Source organism: Meles meles, chromosome 7, assembly GCF_922984935.1.
Source record: "Meles meles chromosome 7, mMelMel3.1 paternal haplotype, whole genome shotgun sequence".
In the NCBI taxonomy this organism is placed as follows: Eukaryota; Metazoa; Chordata; class Mammalia; order Carnivora; family Mustelidae; genus Meles; species Meles meles.
The window spans coordinates 55578163-55602410 of record NC_060072.1 but is presented as its reverse complement, the minus strand read 5'-3'; the positions used below and the strand labels follow the sequence as shown (position 1 = coordinate 55602410).

The 24248-nt window shown below is 45.4% G+C and overlaps 1 protein-coding gene across 4 annotated transcripts in view; it reads right to left on the bottom strand.

Moving 5' to 3' along the window:
* Window positions 1-24248, bottom strand: part of ETV6 (ETS variant transcription factor 6) — a 233283-nt gene that overhangs the window by 129759 nt on the left and 79276 nt on the right. For 2 of the 4 annotated variants that reach the window (XM_046011136.1, XM_046011133.1), the window contains exon 2: window positions 12499-12628. In XM_046011136.1, coding sequence (XP_045867092.1) covers window positions 12499-12628 — 130 coding nt within the window. The remainder of the gene's footprint in view (window positions 1-12498; window positions 12629-24248) is intronic. The other 2 variants (XM_046011134.1, XM_046011135.1) reach the window with 1 other exon arrangement.

The following is a 24248-nucleotide window of genomic DNA, read 5'->3' as shown; positions in this document are numbered from 1 at the left end:
TTTTCATCAGTGAAGTGGGGATAATAAAACTCGCCTCTGGGGCTGTCATGAGGATTAAATGATAAAATACATGTGAGAAGTGCCATCCATAAGCACTCAATAAATGGTAGTTATCACTCCATACACAGACGAAGGATCTTCCTCCCAAATTCCACACGCCCACTCCTTAAATAAGCCACGCACCTCTGGCTAGCTCCTTTAAACTCTCCGCAAGTCAAGATTTTCCTGACCACTTCAACTTGAGACTTGGATTAACAGGCCCTTTATAATAGAAGCATGGTGTTGGTGTTACAATCAAACACTCAGTCACTTCAGAGGCAAAGACATTTTGGTTAAGAATGGCTGAAAGTCTTCAGTATTCAGATTAGAAATTCTCTCGTTCTCTCAAGGCAATGAAGACAACTTGCATGTTCTCAAGGCGACCATATGCCAAAGGAGGTCAAACTTGGTTCAGTCAATAACGACTCTGGCAATGCCTTGAGACCAACAGCCAGACATGGTAAATATCAGATTACTCATCTTGGTCTCAGAGGTCCAGGTTCACAATGTTTTGTCTAAAGCCAGGGGCCTGGATTTTCCACCCAATTTTACATCAGTCTTCTCCATGGAGAAGGCCAGCCCCAAGCAAAATTATGGAGTTTTTCCTAACTCTACACCCTCCCTTGACCTCCATGCCGGGTGTGGTTCTTCTATTTCAAAAGACTCAAGAGACCTGATAAACTAATTTTCCTTAAGATATCAGGGACTTAAGGAGTTAATTATCACTCTCCAAGGTACTAACTATTCTCCTACCAACTTCAAAAAAAAAGTAGAGCTTGGTGGAAATAATGCCCAATCCAAAAGGAATGTATCTTAACAGTGGAACTTCAGACATCATGGTAGCTCATTGCCCTCTTAAATCACTGCACCTGGGTGACCCAATATCCTCTGTCAAAGCATAACACTGGCCCAGTTCACAACTATAAACCCTCTGTCTTAGAGCCCCAGTAGCATCATTGGGACAGTAAAGAGTTTAGAAGGCCAGCCACTCTCTGACTCACAATACTCCTTTAGCAAGCGAAAAAGTAGGAGACAGGAGGAGACTGCTACACAGCGACATATACAATGTCAGTGCTACGAAAACCAGTCATATTTCTTCACGTTCTTGCCCTGGATCACTTTGAGTAATAGGAATCACCCCAGAAGCTCTGTGAGGCAGATCTCTGGAATAATAGTTATGAAACAATATGAACCAAATATACATATACACACACGCTCATTTGAATTCCTCTGAGGTAAAATTTTTCTTTGCCTAAGAATCGAAAGAAAAAAATTTTCCCTTTTACAAGGTCCAAACAAATTTTACATCTGTTTAGATTTCTGTGGGCCTCTGAAGTTCCTCTCAGCATGATCAGAGAACTAAAATGTAGTTTAAAAGGACATTTATAACCCGTGGCTCTCGAGCGAGGAATCTCTCTCTCTCAGGGAATTTCTGCTTTTGTGTTTCTAAAAGACCTTTAAATAAAATCCCAAATATCTGGGTGAATATTTGATTCATGGCCAAATTTTAAAGGCAGCCAGAGCGCTGCGCAAAACGCCTGACACATAGCTGTAAATAGGGGAACGAGAACTATCCGTCTAGGGTGGGGATTTCGTGAGAGGGCTTCACCACCAGCTTGCACAAGAAGTGAAAAGGGTAAGTGTGGGAGTCAGAACTATGAGAACGCCGGTGTGGAAGAAATCAGAATGAGAAAGAAAAGAAACCATTTTTTTCTTCTCCCCCACTTGTAGTAGGAAAATCTGCCCAAGACAGAGGAACCTTCCGCCCCATCAGAAAAACAGGTCTGTGAACTCGCCCCGCCTTTGGGTGACTTCCTCAAGTAAGGCATAAGAGGAGGAAGAAGAAAGAGTCATTTTATTTCCTCAAGAGGGCTGGTACCACGTCATCTGCTCGTATTTATTTCTTGACAATGAGTTCCTAATGTTGGTGACCTGAGAGCTCCTTAAGGAGGCAAAATAAAACCACTCATCAGCTTTGCTCAGGAATTACTGATGCCTTGGGCCATTCTTCTCTCCTAGATCCTATACCCCTTCTTCAGAGCCTGGGGCAGTTAAGTAGACGCTCTGAGTAAGGAGTTCAGGGCCCCTATTTAGAAACAGTTTCTTGGGTGTGAGTCTTCATGCCCATGGGATGGTGTTAAGTGTCACTGATTCTCTTTGCTGGCTGGGCGGTTGGAAATGTACTTTAAAGCTCAGCATCAAAGCCTTCACTTTAGAAGCTGAAAGCCTTCATTCCCTTGCCAACTGTGCTTTTTTCCCCCCGTAATTAATTAATGCAGTATTAATTGTGCATGTGCTAGGAGGCTGGCCGAAGGAGGAGGACAGCGTGGCCCTGTCCATGCAGATCAGCCGGCTTTGTCAAGCTGAAAGCCAGTGGGCATCTACAGAGGGCGCAAAATGCAGATTGCCATTTTCACAGGTTACAGGAAAGGCAAACGTGCCTCAAGTTGCAGAGGGGATTCCCACAAATGGTGCAGTTGGGGTCAAGTAGGTAGTTACCAGAAGCCACACCTGTGCATAATACACTGGGCAAAGAGCCAACTCACAGTTCTCAGGGCTATGAGAAATAGGGAGCAGGCCTGAGATCAGAGAGAAGGTTCCTGGGACCCCCATGTAAAGGGCGAGTGGCTGCAACAGCCTTCAGAAAATCTGCTGGGGATCTGCCTCCATACCTGATCGTGACCATGGGCAATGGGGGTAAGTGTCCCATAGTACCAGGTGTTGAGAATTTCCATATTTCCTTGCAAGAGGGCATCTTCACAAGACAATCACAGCTAAAGCAGGGAACAGTTTCCTGTGTCACCGAAATACCACCATCAAACTAAAATTTGATGTTGAGTTCTCAAAGTTAAGTGAATGATCACAATACTTAGCATTTATAGATAATGCTCCACTGCTAATCTCCCTTGCATTTCTCTTCTGTAATCAGAGAACAAATAAAATGTTTGGGCTGTGAAGGACCAGGGGAATCATATACTCAGGCTACTTTGCTTTATGTACAAAGAAACTACAATCCTGGGAGAAAGAACAGATTATTTGGGATGACCCCCGCCTCCTGCAGGGAGCACGGTGTGCCAATGCTCAGAGGACCGACCCCGGACAAGTGCACTCTCCACTGTATTACCCTGTGGTAGACTTTCCTGGAACATACGCCATGTTGGTAAACTGAGGCACTGAGATATCATACAATTTTTCTGAACCATGTCAGACTAACAGAAAGAATTAGGAAGTGAAAAACTTTATTTCGTGAACTCATTAATATAATCTCTGAGCACATCACCTTTCCTGCTGTTTTAATCATCTGGGAGGTGGATCATCTCTTTTTCACTTAGTTTTGTGTCTAACATTCCAGAACTTATAGAGGTACCTGAAAATATACTACAAATAACCATCTGCATAGAGGACTGAATCTGAAAATTTTTCTTCTGCTACTTTACAACATAATTTAGTTTATGTCCCTCATTCTATCCCTTTGTCCCTCCTTGTCTATAATTTATAAAAAACTTCCTTTGAATTAAAAAAAAAATCAAGCTGTTAGCTTGGATTTTCTCCTTCTAACCAACAGCTTTTTTTTTTAAGATTTTATTTATTCATTTAAAGATTTTATTTAAAGGTTTTAAAAAAGATTTATCTAAAGATTTATTTTTAAAAAGATTTATTTAAAGATTTTATTTATTTATTTGAGAGAGAGACAGTGAGAGAGAGCATGAGAGGGGAGAAGGTCAGAGGGAAAAGCAGACTCGCCATAGAGTTGGAAGCCTGATGTGGGACTTGATCCAGAGACCCTGAGATCATGACCTGAGCCGAAGGCAGTTGCTTAACCAACTGAGCCACCTAGATGCCCTAACCAACAGGTTCTAATCATAACTTCTATCAGCTCCTAATGAAGAAGCAACCAAGTGAAGTGACAAAAAGCCTAAGCTTTGGGCTTCGATCTGGATTCAAATCATGGCCCCTTCACCTTCTCTCTGTGTGACCTTCGGCAAGTGATTTACCACCCTGAGCCTCAGCTACAGATACAGACATAATCTACCTTACACTGTTAGAGATCATTCAGAGTAACATACGGAGAGGTCCTGGCGCCTAGAAAGTGCTCAATGAACAGCAGTGACAGTGATGCCTTCTCCCCTTCTCTGGGGCATACATTACTGCCCCAGAAATCCTTTTAGAGTGGCATCTTATCCACAGGTGGCCTCAGAATGGCTCCTAAGGAGAAGCAAACTGGCAAATGGGGTATGACCACAAAAAGAGAAACTCAATGGCAAAGATAAGCCACTCCTGGAAAACAAATGGGTGATTAAATCTTAATATTGTGACTTCTGAGAGGGAGCTACTACATAGATCACCTGCTACTCCTGTAATTTTTCTTAAGATATTACTATTCCAAGACCTTCAAGACTCACCTGGGTGCCTTTTTGTCTTCTGATTGTTAGAAACCTTCACCCTTCTCAGTGAACCATGTCAGCTCATGCTCCCACCCCAGAGCAAAGAATCCAGCCCTCTTGAATTGCTGAAATGAAGCCTTTCCTGCACAGCCCCACCTGGGTTAGTCTTTTGCTTCCAGGCATCTCATCTGCAGCCACCACACATCTCCAGCTCTTTATCCAGGACCTAGATCTGCAATCTGCATTTCTATTACTGAAATCCTATAGCTCCATTTGAGGCTATTTCTATCCATGATCTAGAGGAAACAGAAATAGAGTCTAATTTCAAAGGAATGGAGTTTAATCCACCTACCCGAGATGGAAGTAGGAACTATCAGGGCAGGGTAACTAATTATTCTTGGGAATTTACAGACAGCACGTGGCCAGAGCCAGGGACAGTTTCCATCTCTCAAACTCTGCTCTACCTTGCTTCAGAAGGGAACAGAAGGAAGAAGCCCCAGAACACATGTGGACGGTTCAGGCAACTGACCCAGGATCCCCCTATGTTAACAGTGAACTCAGTAACACCCAGATGTCCGTGGCAACTTTCACCTCCAGAAAAACATGAAGATGAGGTGGTTAAAGTCAATCCTGTCAGAAATCCCAAGAGCCTGGGCTGCAGATAAGATTTAACTTAGGCATGAAGCAAAATGGGAGAAAATACCTGTTACCCGAGAATGGAAATTTTATCCTATTTGTATAGACTCAACCCAAAAAATGTTTTGTGATAATGAAGAGGACAAGAGGAGTAACCTAGGAAAGCCATTTCAAGCCAACATCACACTGAATCTTCCTCATGTCTGTCTGTAAGGATTGTGTAGCCATACATCAAGTTGGCCATGGAACTATGGACAGGGGCCCTAACATGCCAAGAGAAAGACCACGGAGCTCCTGATGGTTGGGAAGTACGAGGGGAGACAGTTGAGAGGAGACAGAAGAAATGGGAGTATCATTTATTTCCTGTTGTTCAAGTCTCCATTCAGAGGACTGACTGGTTCTCATGGGCTCTTACTTCTAGATGTCTGCCTGGCTTAATCCGTCATCATCTCTCCATATTGGGTCTAGAATAGCATGGGGCGTCTCTGGGGTCGCCTCAATAACCCACGGCACCAGGGAGGGACCACCAACTGCCAAAAGCTTCCAAACATCAACTTCCGAATTCCAAGGACATGGAGAGCCCTCCCTTCCCCACCCCTCCAGGATCAAGGCGCTTTGTCAGAGCTTCTGCGGGAGGAACTGCCTTAAATGTACACGGAGCGCAGGGCATGAAATGCAAAGTGAAAGAAAAGGTCAATAGACCTCTGGTTATATATTTAAAAAAGAAAAAAAAAAGGACCTCTAAAAATAGCTGCATTTATTGAAGCTGCTTCCTTATCAGGAAGCATGGCGCTAGGAATTAACGTCTGCCTGCATCGGAAATTCTTTCAGACTGCAAGCCCAAAAAGGAAATTTCCCTTCCAAAGCATCCTGGCTGTTCTGTGGCGGGCTGTTTTTTCTCCTCAAGCTGTTTGAAGCAGCTAAGCAGGGCTCTGAGAGGGCCGCTGTGTGCTGCTGGAAAAGTAGAAAGCCTTCAGGCATTTGAGTGTGGAAAAGTGGAGGCACCCTAAAGGAAGGCTTAAGGGAAACAACATCTAAAATGCGGGTGGCTGGCCATCTTTGTTAGAAGTCCTTACTACTCTGTCAGATGCTGACTGAGAATTAAATCTTCCCCATGTCCTTGCCTCAACTCTGCTGGTGACGGCATGACACGTCACAGGCAGCTGTGCAAGGGGAGGCCATTTTTGGAATACTGATAACAACAGAGGACAGGGGAGGACTTGCTAGGTTTGAGAAGAAGAGTAGGGAAGGCTCACGAAGGAGACTTACAGATTCCGGCAAGGCCAGTGAAGAAAACCATGCCAGACAGAGGTACAGAGAGCGGCGGGTAGGAAAGTGCCCGAGAGGAGAACTGAGCTCCCAGAAATCATGGTGTTTTTAGAGGATTTATCTAACAACTCATTTCCAGGGTGACTTAGGGAAATCAGCCTCAATGCCGTGTAGACAAAAGTCTAGCCCTTTCTTTAGTGAAACCAACAAGGACATACATGCTTCTCTTTGCCCTTGAAAATGAGGAACCACCCCCTACCCAGGCTATTTATCAACTTTGGAAACTGAAAGAGATCTAGTGAGTTGCTGGCCACTGTTTGCTAGGCACTGTGCGAGGTGCTACTCTGATCCTTACTGCGAACCCTTATGAGTAAGTGTATTAGACCATGTGAGTTTTAGAGAAGTTAAATCATCTTTGTAAATGAAAGAGGAAGCCCTGGAATGCAAACCCACTCAGGTAGGTCTGTATGAACCCCAGTCCTTCCTACTACAAGCCCTTTTCATTTGGAAAGACAAAAAAAGCAGGAGGACCTGTTCCCAGGTCACTCCTGGTGAAATGCCAGGGGATGTGGGGACATGGCTGAGCCCCACTCCTGGAGCTGGACCTCTGAGGCCTTCATGGCCAGCTCTACCCCTCTGTTTGCAGACAGAAACTGAATGTCAACCTGAGCTCATGAGAGGGAAGAGAGAGGAACAGTAGAGATGCGTGGGGAAGACCAGAGTGACTTATTCATAGTGACCGCCTCTGGTTCCTGGTGGAAGCCGACCCGTTGAGGTTCAGCTCAAATGAATGGCCAAGTGCACGACCAGAGCCAAAGGACTCCCGGTCCCTGCATCCATGGCCGGGCCGACTCCAAAGTCAGGGCGGCCGCTACTTCCAAGGCCACAAGACTCTGTCATTATGCGTTCTCCCAAGAAGTGTCAGTGGTGACTTCCAAAGTAGACACCGCATTCGACTCTTCACAGGCTTGGGTGAATCTGGACAATCGGGGAATCAGGGGGCCTATCGGAACCACAGTCATCTCATCAATAAAACAGACTTCGTAACACCAGCTTCAAGGACTGTCGCATGACTAAATGAGATAATATATAGGAGCACATGCTGAAGCTTGTAACAATATAAAATACAAAATACGATTATGTTTAATTCCCATTTTTGCCTCTTCCCAGGGAACAAAATTAACTTGCAAGTATATAAAATGGTGGGTTGCTCGAGCTAATTAGGAAAGTGAGGCACTGCATCTCTTTTCACTACCCTGGTTCTAATATAGCCTGGCTTGCCACGTGACTGTCTTCAACTCAGTTACTCTGCTGAGAAGGCAAAATCACCAAGTGGGTGAGCTGCGAGGTAACGTTTCCAAAGGAAGGCATTAAATTAAATTATTAAACACACACAAGTAGGAGTAGTAACGTAAGAATTTTGAAAGATTCACAAGGAAGGGAAGTAGAGCCAAGGGACTATTTCTGGTGTTCCGATTCTAGAAAACTGAGTGGCTATTATGGCTATTTATTAACCCGCAACATCATAAACTGTAACCCTATTAAATATGATGAATGAGTCCTGGGATCTGATTTTTAAATATCAGTTCACGGGGGGTTAGAAGGCCCAACCGGCACCGCAGAATGCCGCGTCTCTGGGCAAAGCGACACCGTCAACCTGTGATTAGAGGTGACTCCATCGGCTACATCTGAAGTGACCATGTGAGAAGGAATTTAAAATAAAGAAAAGACACTTAGTGATTTAAATTCTGCCTAAATAAGTCTGAAGCACACTTACTATGATCAGATGGGCAGCCCTGAGCAGCGCTGTCAGAGGCTGTGTGTTTCACGGGGTTGATACCACCTCGTGAGGTACCCACGGCGGCCCTCTCGCCACACACAGCTTCCCCAGGAATTTACGAGAAGGTGGTCTTTGGGCAGACAAATTAGAAAAGTCTCCTGGCCAGGGGCGCCCAGGTGGCTCCATCAGTTAAGCAACTGCCTTCAGCTCAGGTCAAGATCTCAGGGTCCTGGGATTGAGTCCTGTGTCGGGTTCCCTGCTCAGCTAGGGGTCTACTTCTCCCTCTGCCCCTCTCTCTGCTCATGCTCTTCTCTCTCTCGAATAAATAAATGAAAAATCTTTAAAAAGGAAGGATGGAAGGAAGGTAGGATGGATGGACCTCCCCGTCACATCATGAGGACCCTCGTGAGAATGAGGCAAAAGCCTTCACTGGCTGGAGAATTAAGAGGGAGCTCCTCTTGGCACGATCTGGGGTCTTTGGTCCTTTAAGTGCTTTCAAGGTACAGTGAGAGGCTTTGTTCCCATTAAGGACTAGAACTTTGTGTCTCCCACCTACCTGCTCTAATTGTTATACTTTAGTTCTTCTACCCTCAAGCTTAAAAAGAAGTCAGTACCCTTTGCAGAAGGAGAAAAGGATATAAAGAAGAAGCCCTTTCTATCTTCTCCATAAGTATATGGTGTCTGCTCTCCTAGTGAAACAGGTAGGTTCCAGAGACCCACTGCAGGACTGCTGACGGGGCCTGGCCTGCACGTGTGGGCAGCGAGGAGGCCAGGCCAGAATGGCGTGGGGCTGGCCCTTCTCCCCTTGGCTCTCCTCCTTTCCCAGGCCTGGACTACCCCACCCAGTCCTAGTAAGTCCTCTATAATCACCACTTAACACTTTGCTCCATTTACCACTTTGTTTTTATCACAGGCACAGAGAAGGAGAGGCATTAGTTTCTACTTCTCGGTAGCTTGCTAATTTGTCACACTCTGTCTTCAGAATAAAAAGGTGAGAAACCCTCAGTATGAGAATCTTCACTATTATGGGCCCTGCCTTCCCTCCAACCAGGAAAGGATATATTTTGACTTAAGAACGAAAAGAGAAAAAGAGTTAAGGAAGAAGGTTTATCTGGAGATCAAGGAGGACAAATGGTTTGGAAAGAAGCGACTTTGAGGCACACCAGTCTGGAGAGTATCCCTTTAAAACAAGCAGCTAAAAATGCTTTCGACCTAGCAATACCATAAATGTCCTGCTGCTGTCTTGGCTTCCAGATTCTTCCCCGTACTTTCCATGAGCATTCCATTGGGAATTGTCTGGAATCCCAGATTAAAACAGCAATAACCCAATTCCCTTGTTAGAATATTTATTTTCTTTTTGGTTTGGAAACCCAGCTGGGATGCATCTTCCAAGTATATGGCGCAGCCTCAACCATCCTGGGGGGCTGCGTGAAATGTTTCTCAAACAGCTCAATAGGCAGCTAAATCCTGGAATCCGAGGAGGAGGAGGGCAGCTTGGCCGCATGTGGAAAGCCCCAGCTGAGGACAGACAGCAAGAGCCTGGGAGCCTCCGTTTTCAGAGGATTCAGTCCAGATGTCAGGACCAACGGCGCTCAAAGTCAGGCTGCTGGAGAGAAGGCATTGCCCTGACCTGAATCCATACTCTAACACCTGATTATATTCTAAGGGCGGCAGGGATTCGCTGCAGTCCTGTACTTGATCATTATATATGTGGGAATCCATCCATCCATCCATCCATCCATCCATCCATCCATCCAAACGTCTGAGGGACATAAGCAAACTATTCCACAACCCACTGACCAGTTAGAAGATTCCAGCCATAAACCATTTCCGCCACTACAGCCACATCAGTGAATACCATCAAAGTGTCAACCCTGAGTTCATCCTTCTATCCAAAAAGTATTTATTAAACACACTTACATAGTGGCATAATAGACAAGAGCGTAGGCTCTGGAGTCAGAATGGAGTTTGAATCCCGACTGTACCCTTTATTAACTGTGTGACCTTGGTAGGTTCCTTAAATTCTCTAAGCCCTAAATTCCTTATATGTGGCCCAAATAGTAAAAGAATATCTACCTTACATGTACCGCTGGGAGAATGAAATAAAATAATTTACATAAAGGACTCCACACAGTGCCTGGACCAGGGCCTGCAAAGCAGGGGTAGGCAGCCCAGCTGAGGCCCATGAGGAAACCGTTTACTTCAGAAACAGTGCTGGCATGGGAGACAGTTCCAAGTACGGAGAAGGACTCCCTAAGTGAGCTCATGACAGTTTAAAGTGAAGAGGGCCATTAAACATTCTCCTGTCGCAGCACAACACTGTATGGTAGGGAAACTGGGTAGTATGATGACTGACTCACAGTCAACCAGCTAGTTTAAGAGTAGAACTAATTAGGAATGAAGATCTTCAGACTAGCTAGTTTGGTGTGTTTCTCCATTTCTTCTGCCACAGTGACTACCTATGGGGAGGCAGTCCTGTGGTAAAAGGGCTTCCAAAAATAAAGGCATCCAGAGGCAAATCAAGAGTCAGGGCCTCCTTGGGGGTGGGGGATGTCTCAAAATAAAGGCATTAAAAAGATATGAGAGAAATCTCTGTTCAGGACAAGTGTTCACACATTTTTTTTTCCCCTTTACTTGACTTTAAACTCTGTAAGAGCAAGGAGTTTGGTCTGCTTTGTTCGCTTCGGTATTCCCAGCACCCACAAGAGTGTCCAATGCAGCACAGACGATCAACACCTATTCGTGGAGTAAATAAATGAAGGAGAGTAGATGGCAGGGGTGTTCTGCCTGCATGGCATGAACGTGTTCGATTTGGAAGTGATTATTCCTGAAGTGAATGTACTGGTCACAGGACAGCCTCTGGGGGAAAGGATGCTATTACCTGACTCTGGTTTCTTTTCCAGTCCCGTCTACTCCTCTGGCACCCCAACGCTCCGGTTTACCAAGGACAACAGTGCCCGCCATCATGATCCTGGCATGGCACGGCTACAGTCCCAATCTCACCTTCAAAAATTCATTGTGGAGAAGGTGGGAGAGTGGTGCTCTGTCCTTTATCTCCTTGCACGAGTGAAGGTGGAATGTGCGGACTGTCACTTGTAATAGCTTTGTAAATAGCGCCTGAAGCTGCAGGAGGGGACGGAAGGGTTCTCGTGGCACTCAGCTCCTCCCGGCAAGCCCACCTACCCTCCTCACTGGAGGAGAAGGGATAAGCCAGCAATATTCCCCTTAGGATTTCCCAGCAACACAGTCACCTGATTCCCTGAATTCTTACACGGCGAACAAAGAGGAGCCTACATCCTGTCTCTTTTCATTCTCCACTTTCAGCAAGCTACCTTCTGGCTTCTGAGGAGGGATGGAATAAGAGGCAGCAAATATCCTGGGGAGCGTCCCCATGCCAGAAAGACAGAGCAAGCACAACCGTGTCACTGCTAAAGTATGAGGAATCAGCCAAGGAAGGGCCAAGGTGACCCCCTGTGTCTTCTACAACCTGGACCTGCACCCTCGGGACAACATTCAAGTCAGAAAACCTGGCATTTTCTTGGCCACTGAGATCCGGGTGGGAATCAGGTGACTCATTCTCCCCAGCTGCCCCATCATGCTGTGCCATCTAGGCTGGGTGGCAGCACAGGAAAGAAAGACAAAAAGGAAATGACAGGTGTCGGCTGCTTTGGAGGCTAGCCCTGAGATCACAAGTGGGTTGGCCCTGGTGCTCTGCCAAGCTGCAGTTAAGGACTGAGACGGGGAGTTAGGAGGGGGCAAGGGACAGAGGCGATCTAAGAGAGAAAGGTGGAAAGAGCGCAAACTGACCAGAGCCGCAAAGCCAAGGCTGGCGCAAGAGAACAGGAGAGGGGAGAAGATGAAAGGACAGAACAGGAAGGCCATATCCAGGCAGTAAAATGAGGGAAAGAAAAGCAGCCAGTATGCATGGAGGAGAGCGGCAGGCTCTGTAAAGAAAGGAAGAACACAGCCTAAAAGCAAAGCAGGGATGGAGTCTGACTCAGGAACTGCCCCAAATTTTGGGCCCATGAACATACTAAAAAGAGGAGTTAAGTGTGAACCTAGGGAGACAGAAAAACTTCCCCCCAAAGTTCCCTTTGCCTCTTAAGAGATTTAGTGGATTCTGCCATACAGTACATATTTCCAGATGTTGGGGGTAATGCGGCAACAGGGGACAGGAGTTTCAAGCTTCTCAATGGGCTGCTAAGCGGCTTCACAAAGTGGACCCCGAGTGATAGTCTCAGAGCTTGCCCCTCTCCAGCCCCAAGTCCCACGCCCCCCCACGCCCCCGCACAGTCGCACAGTCAGTCCTTCCCCTGTCAGTCCATCCTTCTGGCGGTGGCATTGGGCATCCGTCCTCCCACCCCCGCGCACGCGCGGACAGACACTCACGCAGGTGCGCGGGCAGGCGGATCGAGTCGTCCTCCATCCTGAGCGCTCGGGGCACTGGAACATGAAGCGGAGTCGAGGAAGCGTAACTCGGCACCGGGCTCTCGGGAGGTGTATATGAAATTCGTTCCTGCTGTTAAAAAGAAGGGCAGGAAGAGAGGAGGGGGAAGAAGACAATGAAGGCTTCGAACTGACTTGGGTGTGAAAACAAGTAGAGGGGTGGGGAGCAAAGGGGGCATTTGAGGAGGGGGTGGCCCAGGCTTCACAGCAATCCTTCTCACCCCTCTCCAGCCACTCCATATACTTAGTTGTCTTTCAGAGCTCCAGCATTTGGGATTTCTAACAAGGCTCTGGAAAGGCTGAACATAGGGCTTCTCCTTTGGACTGGGGTCAAGAGGTGTCCATTTCCCCCTCTCCGCACTAGTGATTTGTTCAAGTGCAGAGGAGAGAGACGAGGTGGAGGAAATGAAACAGCATATCCAAGAGAACGGCTTTAAAGACTATGCTCTCAAAAATTACTTGTCCAAGTCCCATAATTAATGTCACCCTACATTAAAACCACGTTTCCTCTTCTCTGGCAACATCCCCAGCTTCTAATACAAATATGATTTTGTACTCAGACCCAATGAGAGGTGAGCTCAAAGTGATGGCTTGTAAGTTCTACATTTAGTTCATAAATCTACAAGCAAGATTCTTCTCTGGTCCACCTACCTCATTATAAACCAAAAATACCCAGTTTAATTTCTTCCTTCATAGCAGGGAATTATCTGCAACCGTAATGGCATCTCTTGTCCCTTCATTCTCCAACTCAGAATTGATACTTCCCTTCCTTCTGAAGTATTTCAGAGCTCCTTCAAGAACACTCTGCATTTAAGGCAAGTACTGCTTCACTGAAGATCCTGACTCAACTGACAAGGAAAGGGGGGAGGGGGACTTAATTCTGCAGATATACTGTTTAAATTCAAACAGACAGTGTTTGTTGGAGCAATTAAAACAACTGGAAGGGATGGGAAGGATTATTACCAGGCTTTAAGTTAAAACATAGCGAATAATGGCAAGGAACCAACTATTATGTTTAGCGAGAAGAGCAGTGCAATTTGCATCTTAGATCAATTACTTTGACTTAAAGTCTATACATAAATAAACGGAACTTCCATGCTTTCTGTGGTTCAGCTGGGCAAAGTAATGTGGGACATACAAGGGCCAAAAATTAATTGGGGGAAAAAGACCAGTAAGATACCATTATGAATATAAAAAGCTAGAGCAAAAGAAAAATCGCAGATGAAAATAAAGCAAAGGGGGTGTTTATGTTTTGGAAAGATGGTTCTCTAACATTTTATATTTCATCAAATGTGCAAAGGGAAGCAGGGGAGTCCCCCTGGCTCTATAACCAAATTAAAGCTTCTCTTCTGCTCAGAGCCTGGAAAGTTTGGTGGTTGTGGTAGGAAGTTTCGATTTTAAATGAATATATACATATTTCTGTAATTTCCGAATGGAATCGCTAGACCTTCCCTGAGGCATCCTCTGCCAGCAACTAGGGCATTTGGAATATTTCCGTTTAAACATACATCCTAAACTCTCCTCATGAATTTCTTAATTAAAGGCAGGCACACACATCCTAGATTTCATTGCTGTATCAATCAAGATGGCCAGTGAAAGGTCACCCGGGGCAAAAGCTTCAACTTTATTTTTCTGGAATTTTATCAATCACACATATTTTGAGCACCTCTAGCTTAAGGAGGAGTTATACTTTTTGGCATTTGGCTCGGGGTTTTTGGGGTGAAAAAGGCAAAGACATCAACACACCTATGGGAAACATACAAAATCTGTTTGGGGGTTTTTCAAAGTGAGATGGGCTTTTTAAGCATTCCAAACACAGTCTGTTTTTCTAGTTTAACAAATTCTCCACACACTTCACTCTCGAAAAGAGAGAGAGAGAGAGAGAGAGAGAGAAAACAGTCCCAATATATGTCTAGATATCTTATCTGCCGTTAACTTTATTCCCAGAAATAGCTTTGTTTTGTTAGGGTTTTTGCAGAAGTGAAACTGTTGATGAAGAAAACATAGTGCAGCCAAAGAGTTTTCAAATGGCATGGCACAAGTGCGAGAAAGAAAGAGATGGCATTTCATAATATGATGGCTGTCTCTCAAAGCAAGGAGAGACTCACCAGATCCTGCAACTGGTCCCTGGGACAGGCCTCGTCATCCCAGCTCCCTCGCCCCTGACCAAGTCCATAGAGGACAAAAATGGAAGAAACCCAGCCCCCCAAACGAATTTTACTTTGTTTCCTGGAAAATCCACCTCTAGCCTACTGGTAAGAGTCAAGCTAGGTATCACCTTTAAAACGTATATATTCTGACTTGCTAAATTATCACCACCGTCCCTTCATTTCACTGTCCTTTCTCAGGAGAATCCCCCCTGTCCATTTCACCCCCATGTCCAAACAATTCTAGATGGAGACAGATTCTAGATTCTCGTTCTGGAAGAGTTTCTACTCAGCAACATTCCATGCAACACCATAATAAGCTTGGGATGGGAAGCTCTTTTTAAAGGTTCCATGAAGAGATTTGTCAGTAGTAGCAGAAGAGGGGGTAGTCTAAGAGGGGGAAAAGCGAAATGCACTTCTAGGACCGTGAGCAATATGCTAACAGCCATTACACACAGCCAGGAGAGCATTCGGGGGACCGCAGAAAGGACACCATGCAGGACATGGGCTCCTTTCCTAAACGGAACAAAACACATGCCTGGGAATCCCGGCCGGGAATCCCACACCGCAGGCTTATCTCCCTTTGTCTCTCTTTTTGTTAATTTCTAGGGAGACTCACATAGTTCACATTGTTTCATCTATTCCTATAACCAGGCACTTAACAGACCATCAGCAATTAGAAATAGGAAACAAACACTATCTCAGATGGAAACATCTACACAGAGAGGCTCAAGGAGGGCAACATCCAATTTCTCAAATGCAGGAAACCTCTTTATCCTCACAATTGCTTCTGGGGTCCAACCCCCAGCAAAGGGAAGCAGGAGCACCCGCTTACAGCTCATTCACCTCAAAAGCAAATTGTCAGTCGGATGAAAACCAGAGGTGTTTTATTTTAACAGTACAGAGGGGATAACGACTTTCCCAAGAGGATTATAACCACTGCTCTAATTAAATTAAAATGCTACAGACAGCGATATTAATGAATTCAAGTGTTGTAGGGGGATAAACTGCTGGCAGAGGTCAATGATGTGACTGAAAAGGCCGTGATGTGGTTACATTATTGTTTAGATGCTAAAAAAATAAAATAATAAAATAAAATGTGCTTCTTTCAAATTTGCAGACACAACCTATCAAACCAACCTACAAAACAAAAGCGAAGCATCGCCATTTCTGAGACCAATTGTAATATCTAAGGGGGGGGGAGCAGCACAAAGCTCTGAAAAGAGAAAATAAGGCTAAAAATAGTTTTAGGCAAGGGATGAAATGTAAATTTCACTAACCATTATAGAAAGCTTTTCTTTTTTTTTTTTTTTAACTTTAAATGGAAGACGGAGTAGAGTTGCTGCAAGCATTGAATTACCTGAACCAAAATGAGGTTTATTGCCTGTCCTCCTTCCTCCCCCAAACCATGAAGGGCCAGTGAAGGGTACCCATTGGATTCTGCTCATTTTTAAATCAAGTGCTTACGAGCCTGCGACTAGCACATAAAATGAGCTTAAAGATTTTATGCTCCATAGAAGAATGGTATTTTCCTCTCCCCTCCTCCCCACCCCATGGTTACATATCACAGAATAAAAGAGTCAGAAAATGAATATTCTTATTACCAAAAACATCTTCCCTTTTCAAAATTATTCAATACAGAGCCTCTATAAATCACTGGGATCCCCCTGGTGCATTTACACATTTGTTTTTACACCATTAGTTCTTTAAAGAGACTGAAGGGTTGAGACACTTAGAGCCCGTGTTTCTGGAACTGAGAGAAACAGAAGCAAAGTCTGGTTGTACTTGCAAAAAGACGGTTTACAAGTCATTTTAAAGATTCCTCTAAAGCAGAGATGTCCTGGATTTAGGCACTGTTTTCCCAGCATAGCCCCCAGCCCCACTCGGAATGCCAGATGATCCCAAGGATGGTTTCTGAGGCTCATGTACAGTCCTGAGGAGGAAGAGTGCCACGAAAACAGACAGGGAGACCATCTCTCAGGAAATTAGGGTAAAAATTCTACAGGTGCCCTTTCATCTGCTACACTTAGTGGTGCCTCTTTGCTGCACTGAAACTGACACCTCCGCCAAGATGGCAAACAGAAGGGGCCCAAGGTGCAGTGGGCATGCTGGTAATACTCAAGCTTTGGAGAGAAAGAGCTCTTTTTTACCCTGCAGGTTTTCAGGAGAGCTGCCGGGGAAAGCTGATGCTTGTCACCACAGTTTGTCTTCTACAGACGGAAGAGAAGACATGTCTTCTGTAGGAAGTGACTTACCAAGCTTTGCTAAACTGAAGTCGGAATGCACAATTATTTAAGTCCACTCTTCTGGCTGCAAAATGATGCAAGGGGCTAGAGCTTTTATTAAATAAGTTTTCACTAACCAGCGAAATCCGTATGTCACCCCAAAACTGAGCAAGACAGAAACTGAAGCGGCACAGTTTTCGAGGTTTTTAGTTCGGTGGATGCAAACAGACGTGCACAAGAACCTGAACTAACACACTCTCGAGCGCCAATTTCTTTCACTTGAAAAACTGCTGACTATTTTGTTCACCCCCAAAGGTAGCGAGATCAGCTTAGAGAACTTGGGGAAAGATGCAAACACCAGTCTGCTTTGCTATATACACACTGTACCCACAGCACAGGCCACGGCGGCTTTGGCCTTTCTCCAGAAGGAAGCAGTATGCCTTAGGGTCTGGGATCTACTTGGGGATCCACTTCAGAACTCTGAAGGAGAGTCTCTCAGAGGCTCCGAGAGACATCTATCCCAGTGGCCCGAGCAGGCCCTCCTCCTGGTGTCTAGCTCCTTTCCTGAGAGAAACATCCCTCTGGGTGCTGGGTCGCTGGATTTGTACAGCCCGATCCGTCTTTGGCTTTTAACGTGCTTGCAGTCATTTCATGGGGGAAAACAGTGGGGATACCCTTGCAAATTAGGAAACGTGGAGCTGCACTCCTAGTCCCTGTGGCTCTGTTCTTGTTGCCCAGATACCCATTCAGCCCTTGGACGGGGTGTGGGAGGGTGTCTCCAACAAACCACACACACACCGATGGGGAGATCTTCCTAGGAGCCTGGCTTCATGGGTCTACAAAAGGCTCTTGCTTTGGACATCCAAGCAGATAGGTTCAGGACCTGAAATATGCAGATTCCTGTGTATTTACAATGGAAATAGCCCCCTTCCTCACCTTCCCAGCCTAAAATCAGAAGATGGCATATCGTGTCTGTCAATCAGACACGATTAGTTACAGCATCTCTTTTTTTTTTTAAGATTTTATTTATTTGACAGACAGAGATCACAAGTAGGGAGAGAGGCAGGCAGAGAGAGGGGGGAAGCAGGCTCCCCGCTGAGCAGAGAGCCCGATGTGGGGCTCGATCCCAGGACCCTGAGACCATGACCTAAGCCGAAGGCAGAGGCTTAACCCACTGAGCCACCCAGGCGCCCCTAGTTACAGCATCTTAAGTCTTCCCTTTGCCCAGAACTCTGTTCTCTGTGCACAGCAAAGTGAATGAAAAGAGGCGTGAGCAATGGGCCCCATAGTCAAACATTGCTGTAGAAGATCACGAGGGTGTTTTATTCCTCCATGGTTGTTATGAATACTTCGGCATTCATCAGGCATGCACTAGCAGCCAACACCTGTACTAGGCATCATAAATTCTGCCACCATCAAGTCCTCAAATTTCCAAGACAGTCCCAATATTTAAAAGCCTGTACCACTTTACCCATACATGTACATGGGCCCTCATAATAAATACTTACACCCCTCAGAACATATGTACCAATCTTAGTTGGAAGATACAGTCACTAGAACCATCAGGAAGGGGAGCTAACACTCAGGGAACACTTGGAACGTGCTTGCCATGAAGCCTCTATTTTAGACTCATAATAACCCTGCCAGGAAGGCACGATCATCGCCATTCCACACAAGGAACCTGACCTGGAGATCGCAGGGGTTCAGCAATCCTGTTGAAGTCTCCAGCTCATGAGACAGTACGGCTGGTATAAAGAGGAGAAATAAGATACGACATTTAAGTAGCACCAGCCCATCCGTGGTAGCTCTACAACTTAGGGGGAATCCCCAGAGAGAAGGTCGTAAGACCTTCTAGAACCCCCAGAGAGAATCCCAAGGTCGTAAGAGTCATTGCAGAGAGAAGTCCAAGGTCATAAGAGTTATTGCAGCTCTGGAAGATTCCATCGCTTTGTGTCTCTACTCTTCACAGGATCGTGTGGGGTTCCCACACTCCACAGAGCCACCTAAGCCAGGATGCTGGCTTTCTGAAGCCTGTTACTTATCCTATGGGAGCACAGATGGAGGGAGCTAAATGCATTTAGCTGAGGAAGGGATGAAACATGACATAAGAGAGAAGTTCTCAGGCCCCTGAGCAGAGGGAGCCATTAGGATTCATCCGGGTATTACTTGTGGGACACAATCTACAGGGCCACCAAGGCTTTTGCAGATTACTTATGCATATGATGGCTTAGAAATCTCAGCTGAGGTCATTTTTGAGTAAAAGGATGTTACTTTTATCTCTAAGATTTTCTTTAGCAACAACAAAACACATTTCCTTACTCAACTGCTTTCCATTTATCTAGTGAGCAGCAAATCTAAAGGAACAGGTGGGTCGCACAGGAGTGGTGAGGAGGAAAGGCCCTGTCAACATTTATTCATCCTAGGGTGAGAATACCAAGAAGGAGCTGAGTCTGTCTCCAGAAACCGGAGTGGCCACAGTCCCATGACACTTCTCCAACAGTCTGAAGAGACAGACTCCATTCTCTCACGTGAGGAATAGATAAAGGCGCTAGGGATCCATGTGGCCTGTGGGGAAGAAAAGATTTAAAGGGTCCTTCTAGAGGTCTTCAAGTATGGGAAGGACTAGCTCGAGGCAGAGATAGGGCTTCCCCCAGCATCTCAGAGGGAAGGGCAAGCCACATACACCGGTGTGCTAGACATATGTACAAGGCATAGTGTTCCCCCTCAAGCCAGATGAAGCCAAGGCTTGAAGGTGGCTGTACAAAGGGTTCCTGCACTGGGAAGGAACTCAAGGAGAACTGGAAGATGCCTTAGGACTCCAAGATGCTGTCCCCAATGATCTTATATGCCCTGGTGAATCAGAGCTTATTAATTACAGTGTGGGTAGAACTGATCTAGACAAAGCCTGACCACCACAGTCCCCTCCTTTCCCCATCAGAACTCCCCAAATCCCCTCACAGGATTCAAGGGTTCTGCCAAATATTATTAGAAACAGCACTAGTGTCTAGAACTAGGAGCCACCCCTTTAAGACAAGCACCAAAGCAAAAACAAAAAAACAAAAAACCCTCACATAGATTTCTTTGTTGTTCCAATTTAAAACATTTTAATTAAGATCCTTTCCAACCCTGAGATGGTATGAATTTCTTTCCCCTGAATTTCTTAAGTATTTCTGACATGAATCATAAGCAGTAGCTCAAGCTGTGATTCCTACGCATGCCAGGTTGTGGTTTCCAGGGAGGTCTATGCTTAAAGGATGCTTGGCTCACTTGGCTGGAACCCAGTGCTGATGCAGGTGAGGTGGCAGACTTTTGACCTGGATGGGAAAATTAAACGTGTGTACTCCGTGGCCCCCCGACTGCCCCCTCGCCCAGTCCTTGCCGTGATGGAGATGACGGTGTTCACTCTGAGCAGAGATTAGGTGAGCTCACCAATGTACATACATCATCACTCCTAGAAACCCCACAAAGGGGCATGTCCTACTGACAGTGGGTTGATCCAGTGTAAGAAAAGTGGTGTGACTTCATTTCTACACAACCAGCAGGTGTGATCTCTGCGAAAAATCAAGTCTTGCTGTTGGATTTACCGGGAAATGCCCAGCTTCGGATTCACCTTTTGAAAAGAGGATCACTAAATCCTTTCTTCCTAACTAATTTTAACAGCGAAAGAAAGAGGTACTTAAATTCACAGCAGCTTATATCGTGGGCACAACGAAGTGGCCAAGTTCGGCTCTTGATTAGCTGCTTTCTCCTCCATTAATGCCATTTCCCCTTAATGATTTGGCTATTATGATTAGCCAAAATGCGATGTCCCTGCCTGGGGCTAACGGGTAATGAACTGAGAGAGCTGCTATTTAGTTGTATCAAGGGCGCCATTAGGTAGGGCTTCGCAATTCCTCCCCCCAAAGGAGAGATACCTTCCAGCCATGTTCCACCTGCCATGTGACTGCTCTCCCAGAGCCCTCATGGTGCCCCTGGGATGGGAGCCCAGTCCCCTGCGGTCATGGGACCTGAAGACCTGTGCCAAGAAAGATGGCGGGTCAGACTTGTGCAGAGCCCAGAGGCAGAATATGCGGTTAATGCACAGGTTGTTGCTTCAAACCTGTGTGTTAACCGTTTGTCCCTCCTCCCCTCCCACCTGCTGCCTCGTGCCTCATAAACCCTTTACTGCTCCCCCAGGCAGCCTTCTTCTCTGTGTCGGAGCACCACTCTGGGCTTTGCTCATCTTCACTTCTTTCTTGAATGGCTGGATCTTGGAAGTCTCATAAAAGGAAGAGAGAGGGAGGGAGAGAGAGAGAAGCTATGGCCTGAACCCACAACCCTAGCTGTCTGCTGGGGGTAGCTGAAGGGTGGGGGAGGGGGGCAACTCAGACCTTCTTAAAAATGAAAAAGCCTTTTTTTACCCTCAGAAACATTAGGTTTTAAAAGACTGGATACAAGAGCAAGATTTACATTCTCATTCAGATGACAGTAATCCAGAGAAACGCTGAATAAATGAAGTCCAACAACTTCCTTGCTGGATCTGGTCCCTTTCCAGCGAACCAGGAGGCACCCGCACCCCACCATGGCTCAGTCTGTAAGGGAGAAGCCTGGGGTCCCAGCCCCTACCATGGTCAGACTGAACAAATTCCCTTGCTCTCCACAGATCAGATAATTCCCGGGCTGCCTCAGGCAGAGACATAAATATAAATAGAAAAGGCCCTGTAAACTATACCTAGAGTAACAAGCGCAAATTAGATCTGGAAAAGATTTATATCTCTGGAAAACGTTTACCTCCAAAATAATCTCAAGAGAACGTCGTAAGAGCCCCATATTTAAAAAGCAGCGTAAAAGAAAGAAGTCAACCTCTCCTCAGCGTTGCTGTCTGAGAGACTGGCATACCCATACTCAACCTTTACTGTCACAAAACATTATTTTAAGGATAAATGAGATGAAGCTTGTAAAATATTATGAGTTTCTTCAAACAAAGGCTCTCTATAAATGCAAGGCTTTGTTATGACAGGGAATTTGAGAAGTCCCAAATAAAGCACTACTTTTTGTGTATGCTTTAAGAATTAAACCTGCCACCAGGGCGCCTGGATGGTTCAGTGGGTTAAGCCTCTGCCTTCGGCTCAGGTCATGATCTCAGGGTCCTGGGATCAAGCCCCGCATCGGGCTCTCTGCTCAGCAGGGAGTCTGCTTCCCTGCCACCTGCCTGGCCGCCTCTCTCTGCCTACTTGTGATCTCTCTCTCTGTCAAATAAATAAATAAAATCTTAAAAAAAAAAAAAAAAGAATTAAACCTGCCTTTATATGGTAACAAAAGAACTTAATTAAAACGAAGACAAGCTTGACATGACCTCACTCTAGAACTAACTGAGGAATTAGGGCTGAATTGATCTCCCATCCCCCTCCTGCCTCTACACCTTTAAAAAAGTAACATATAAACAACCCTGAATACTGATCACGGTGTGTCACACACCTGTGTTTCCTCTTTCAGGAACACTTTTCCAGAAGTAATAACCCTCATGGCAAGTATCTTCTACCTCTGCTACCCATGCTTATCAAAAACCTTAAAAATTCCCTGATTCTTAGACATGAGACTTCTGATAAGAACTCAGAAAAGGCATCTTTTCCTTCGCTGTGGTCATGGTTAGAAAGACCAAGGAGTTTTGTTTCTGACAACGGATTTCTGTGTGTCAGAGATGACAGCAGTGATTATCAGAATATTAAACAGCTTGAAATAAGGAAAGTCCTGTGCTACATTCTTGTAGCCCTGTTGTTCAGACTAACAATTTATTTTAATAAGATCCATGCCTTCATTAAAACTATTAGGGCTCCACAGTATATGAAAAATATGTCTCAATTTCCATATACTTCAGGGACTCAGGATCAGTTAACAATTGAGGAAACACACATTCTACATCAGGCATTCTAAACCTTGGCTGCACAGGAGAATTATCTGGAGAAGCTTCAAGAAGGAAAAAAAAAATTCTGGGGCACCTGAGTGGCTCAGTTAGCTAAGCATCTGCCTTCAGCTCAGGTCATGGTCCCAGAGTCCTGGGATTGGTCCCGCAACAGGCTCTCTGTTCTGCAGGGAGCCTGCTTCTCCCTCTGCCTCTGTCCCTCTCACCAGTTCATTCTAGCTCTCTCTCTTTCTCAAATAAATAAATAAAATCTTTTAAAAAAGAGAAATCTTATTAACCAATCTGCTAATTGTCCTTCCCTCCTAAGTAAGTTTCTACTGTTCTGCCTTTAACTATAAAATGGAGATTATCAGTATAATTCAGGAAGTTCCTGACTGACGACTACCCAACCTACATGGGAACCAGGGCCCCAGACAGGTGTGCCCACGCTGGTTCCTCTTCTCTCCCAACTGCCTCCGGAGTTTTCCCGTAAACCCACCATCAGGAAGGCTGTTCGGCTTCATTTTCTGGAGCTCCACATGGAGCCTGTGTTCTCAGCACCAACGACACTTGAAGTACGCAGGAGCAGCAAGACAAGGTTAATGAAGGAAAAGCAAGAAGGAATGAAAACCCATTCCACTTCTGGCCTGCAGAGTAAAGTCTGTCTTTACGTGCCCAGACCCCAGACCCATTTCTTGCTCAAGAATGAATGTGCATCAAATAGCTTGGAGAATGGGGAGCCTCTTCTCCCCAGGTGAGGGGCACGGTCCCCATGATGGCAGTCAGGGCTGCATTTGTGCCACTCTAAAGGGGTGAGTGGACCCCATCTTCCCCCCAAAGTAACCTTGCTACTAGTGGTTAGTCTTTATTTTTGTACACAAACTATCACCGATTATAATTTGAAGAAATCGCTTGAGCAGCCGACTTCTTAATAAAATCTTAGAACCCTGAATTAGTAGAAATCTTGAGCCTGCTAAAGCTCTTTACCAAGATACTCTTCAATTACCAAAAGCCCTTCAATTACACCCCTAAGAGTCACGTCACCACAGCTAGTACAAACCCTAGTTGACAGATATAGGGATTGAGGTGGAAGGGTTAACGAGATTCTCGAATGCATCACATAACTGCTCTGGAAGAAGTTAGCAGTCCTAAACTCAAAGATGTCATCTTTCTACAGAGTTACCTTCTGCCTAGAATGCCTTTTAAACTCTTGGTCATCATGATAAAATCTGAGTGCAAAGTGGCCCGCAAGGGAAAGGGTGGCTTACTCAAGAACCTCGCTGAGTTACTTACTCATTCTTTGATTGAAGAACAAAACCAAATACAACACTCTTGAAAAACACCACCAAAAACTTAAGTTCTTCCTCTAAAACAAAATTTTCAAGTTTCCAAGCAATCTTGATGTTATTATTGTTTTATCTCCTCTTCCTTTAAGCAAAA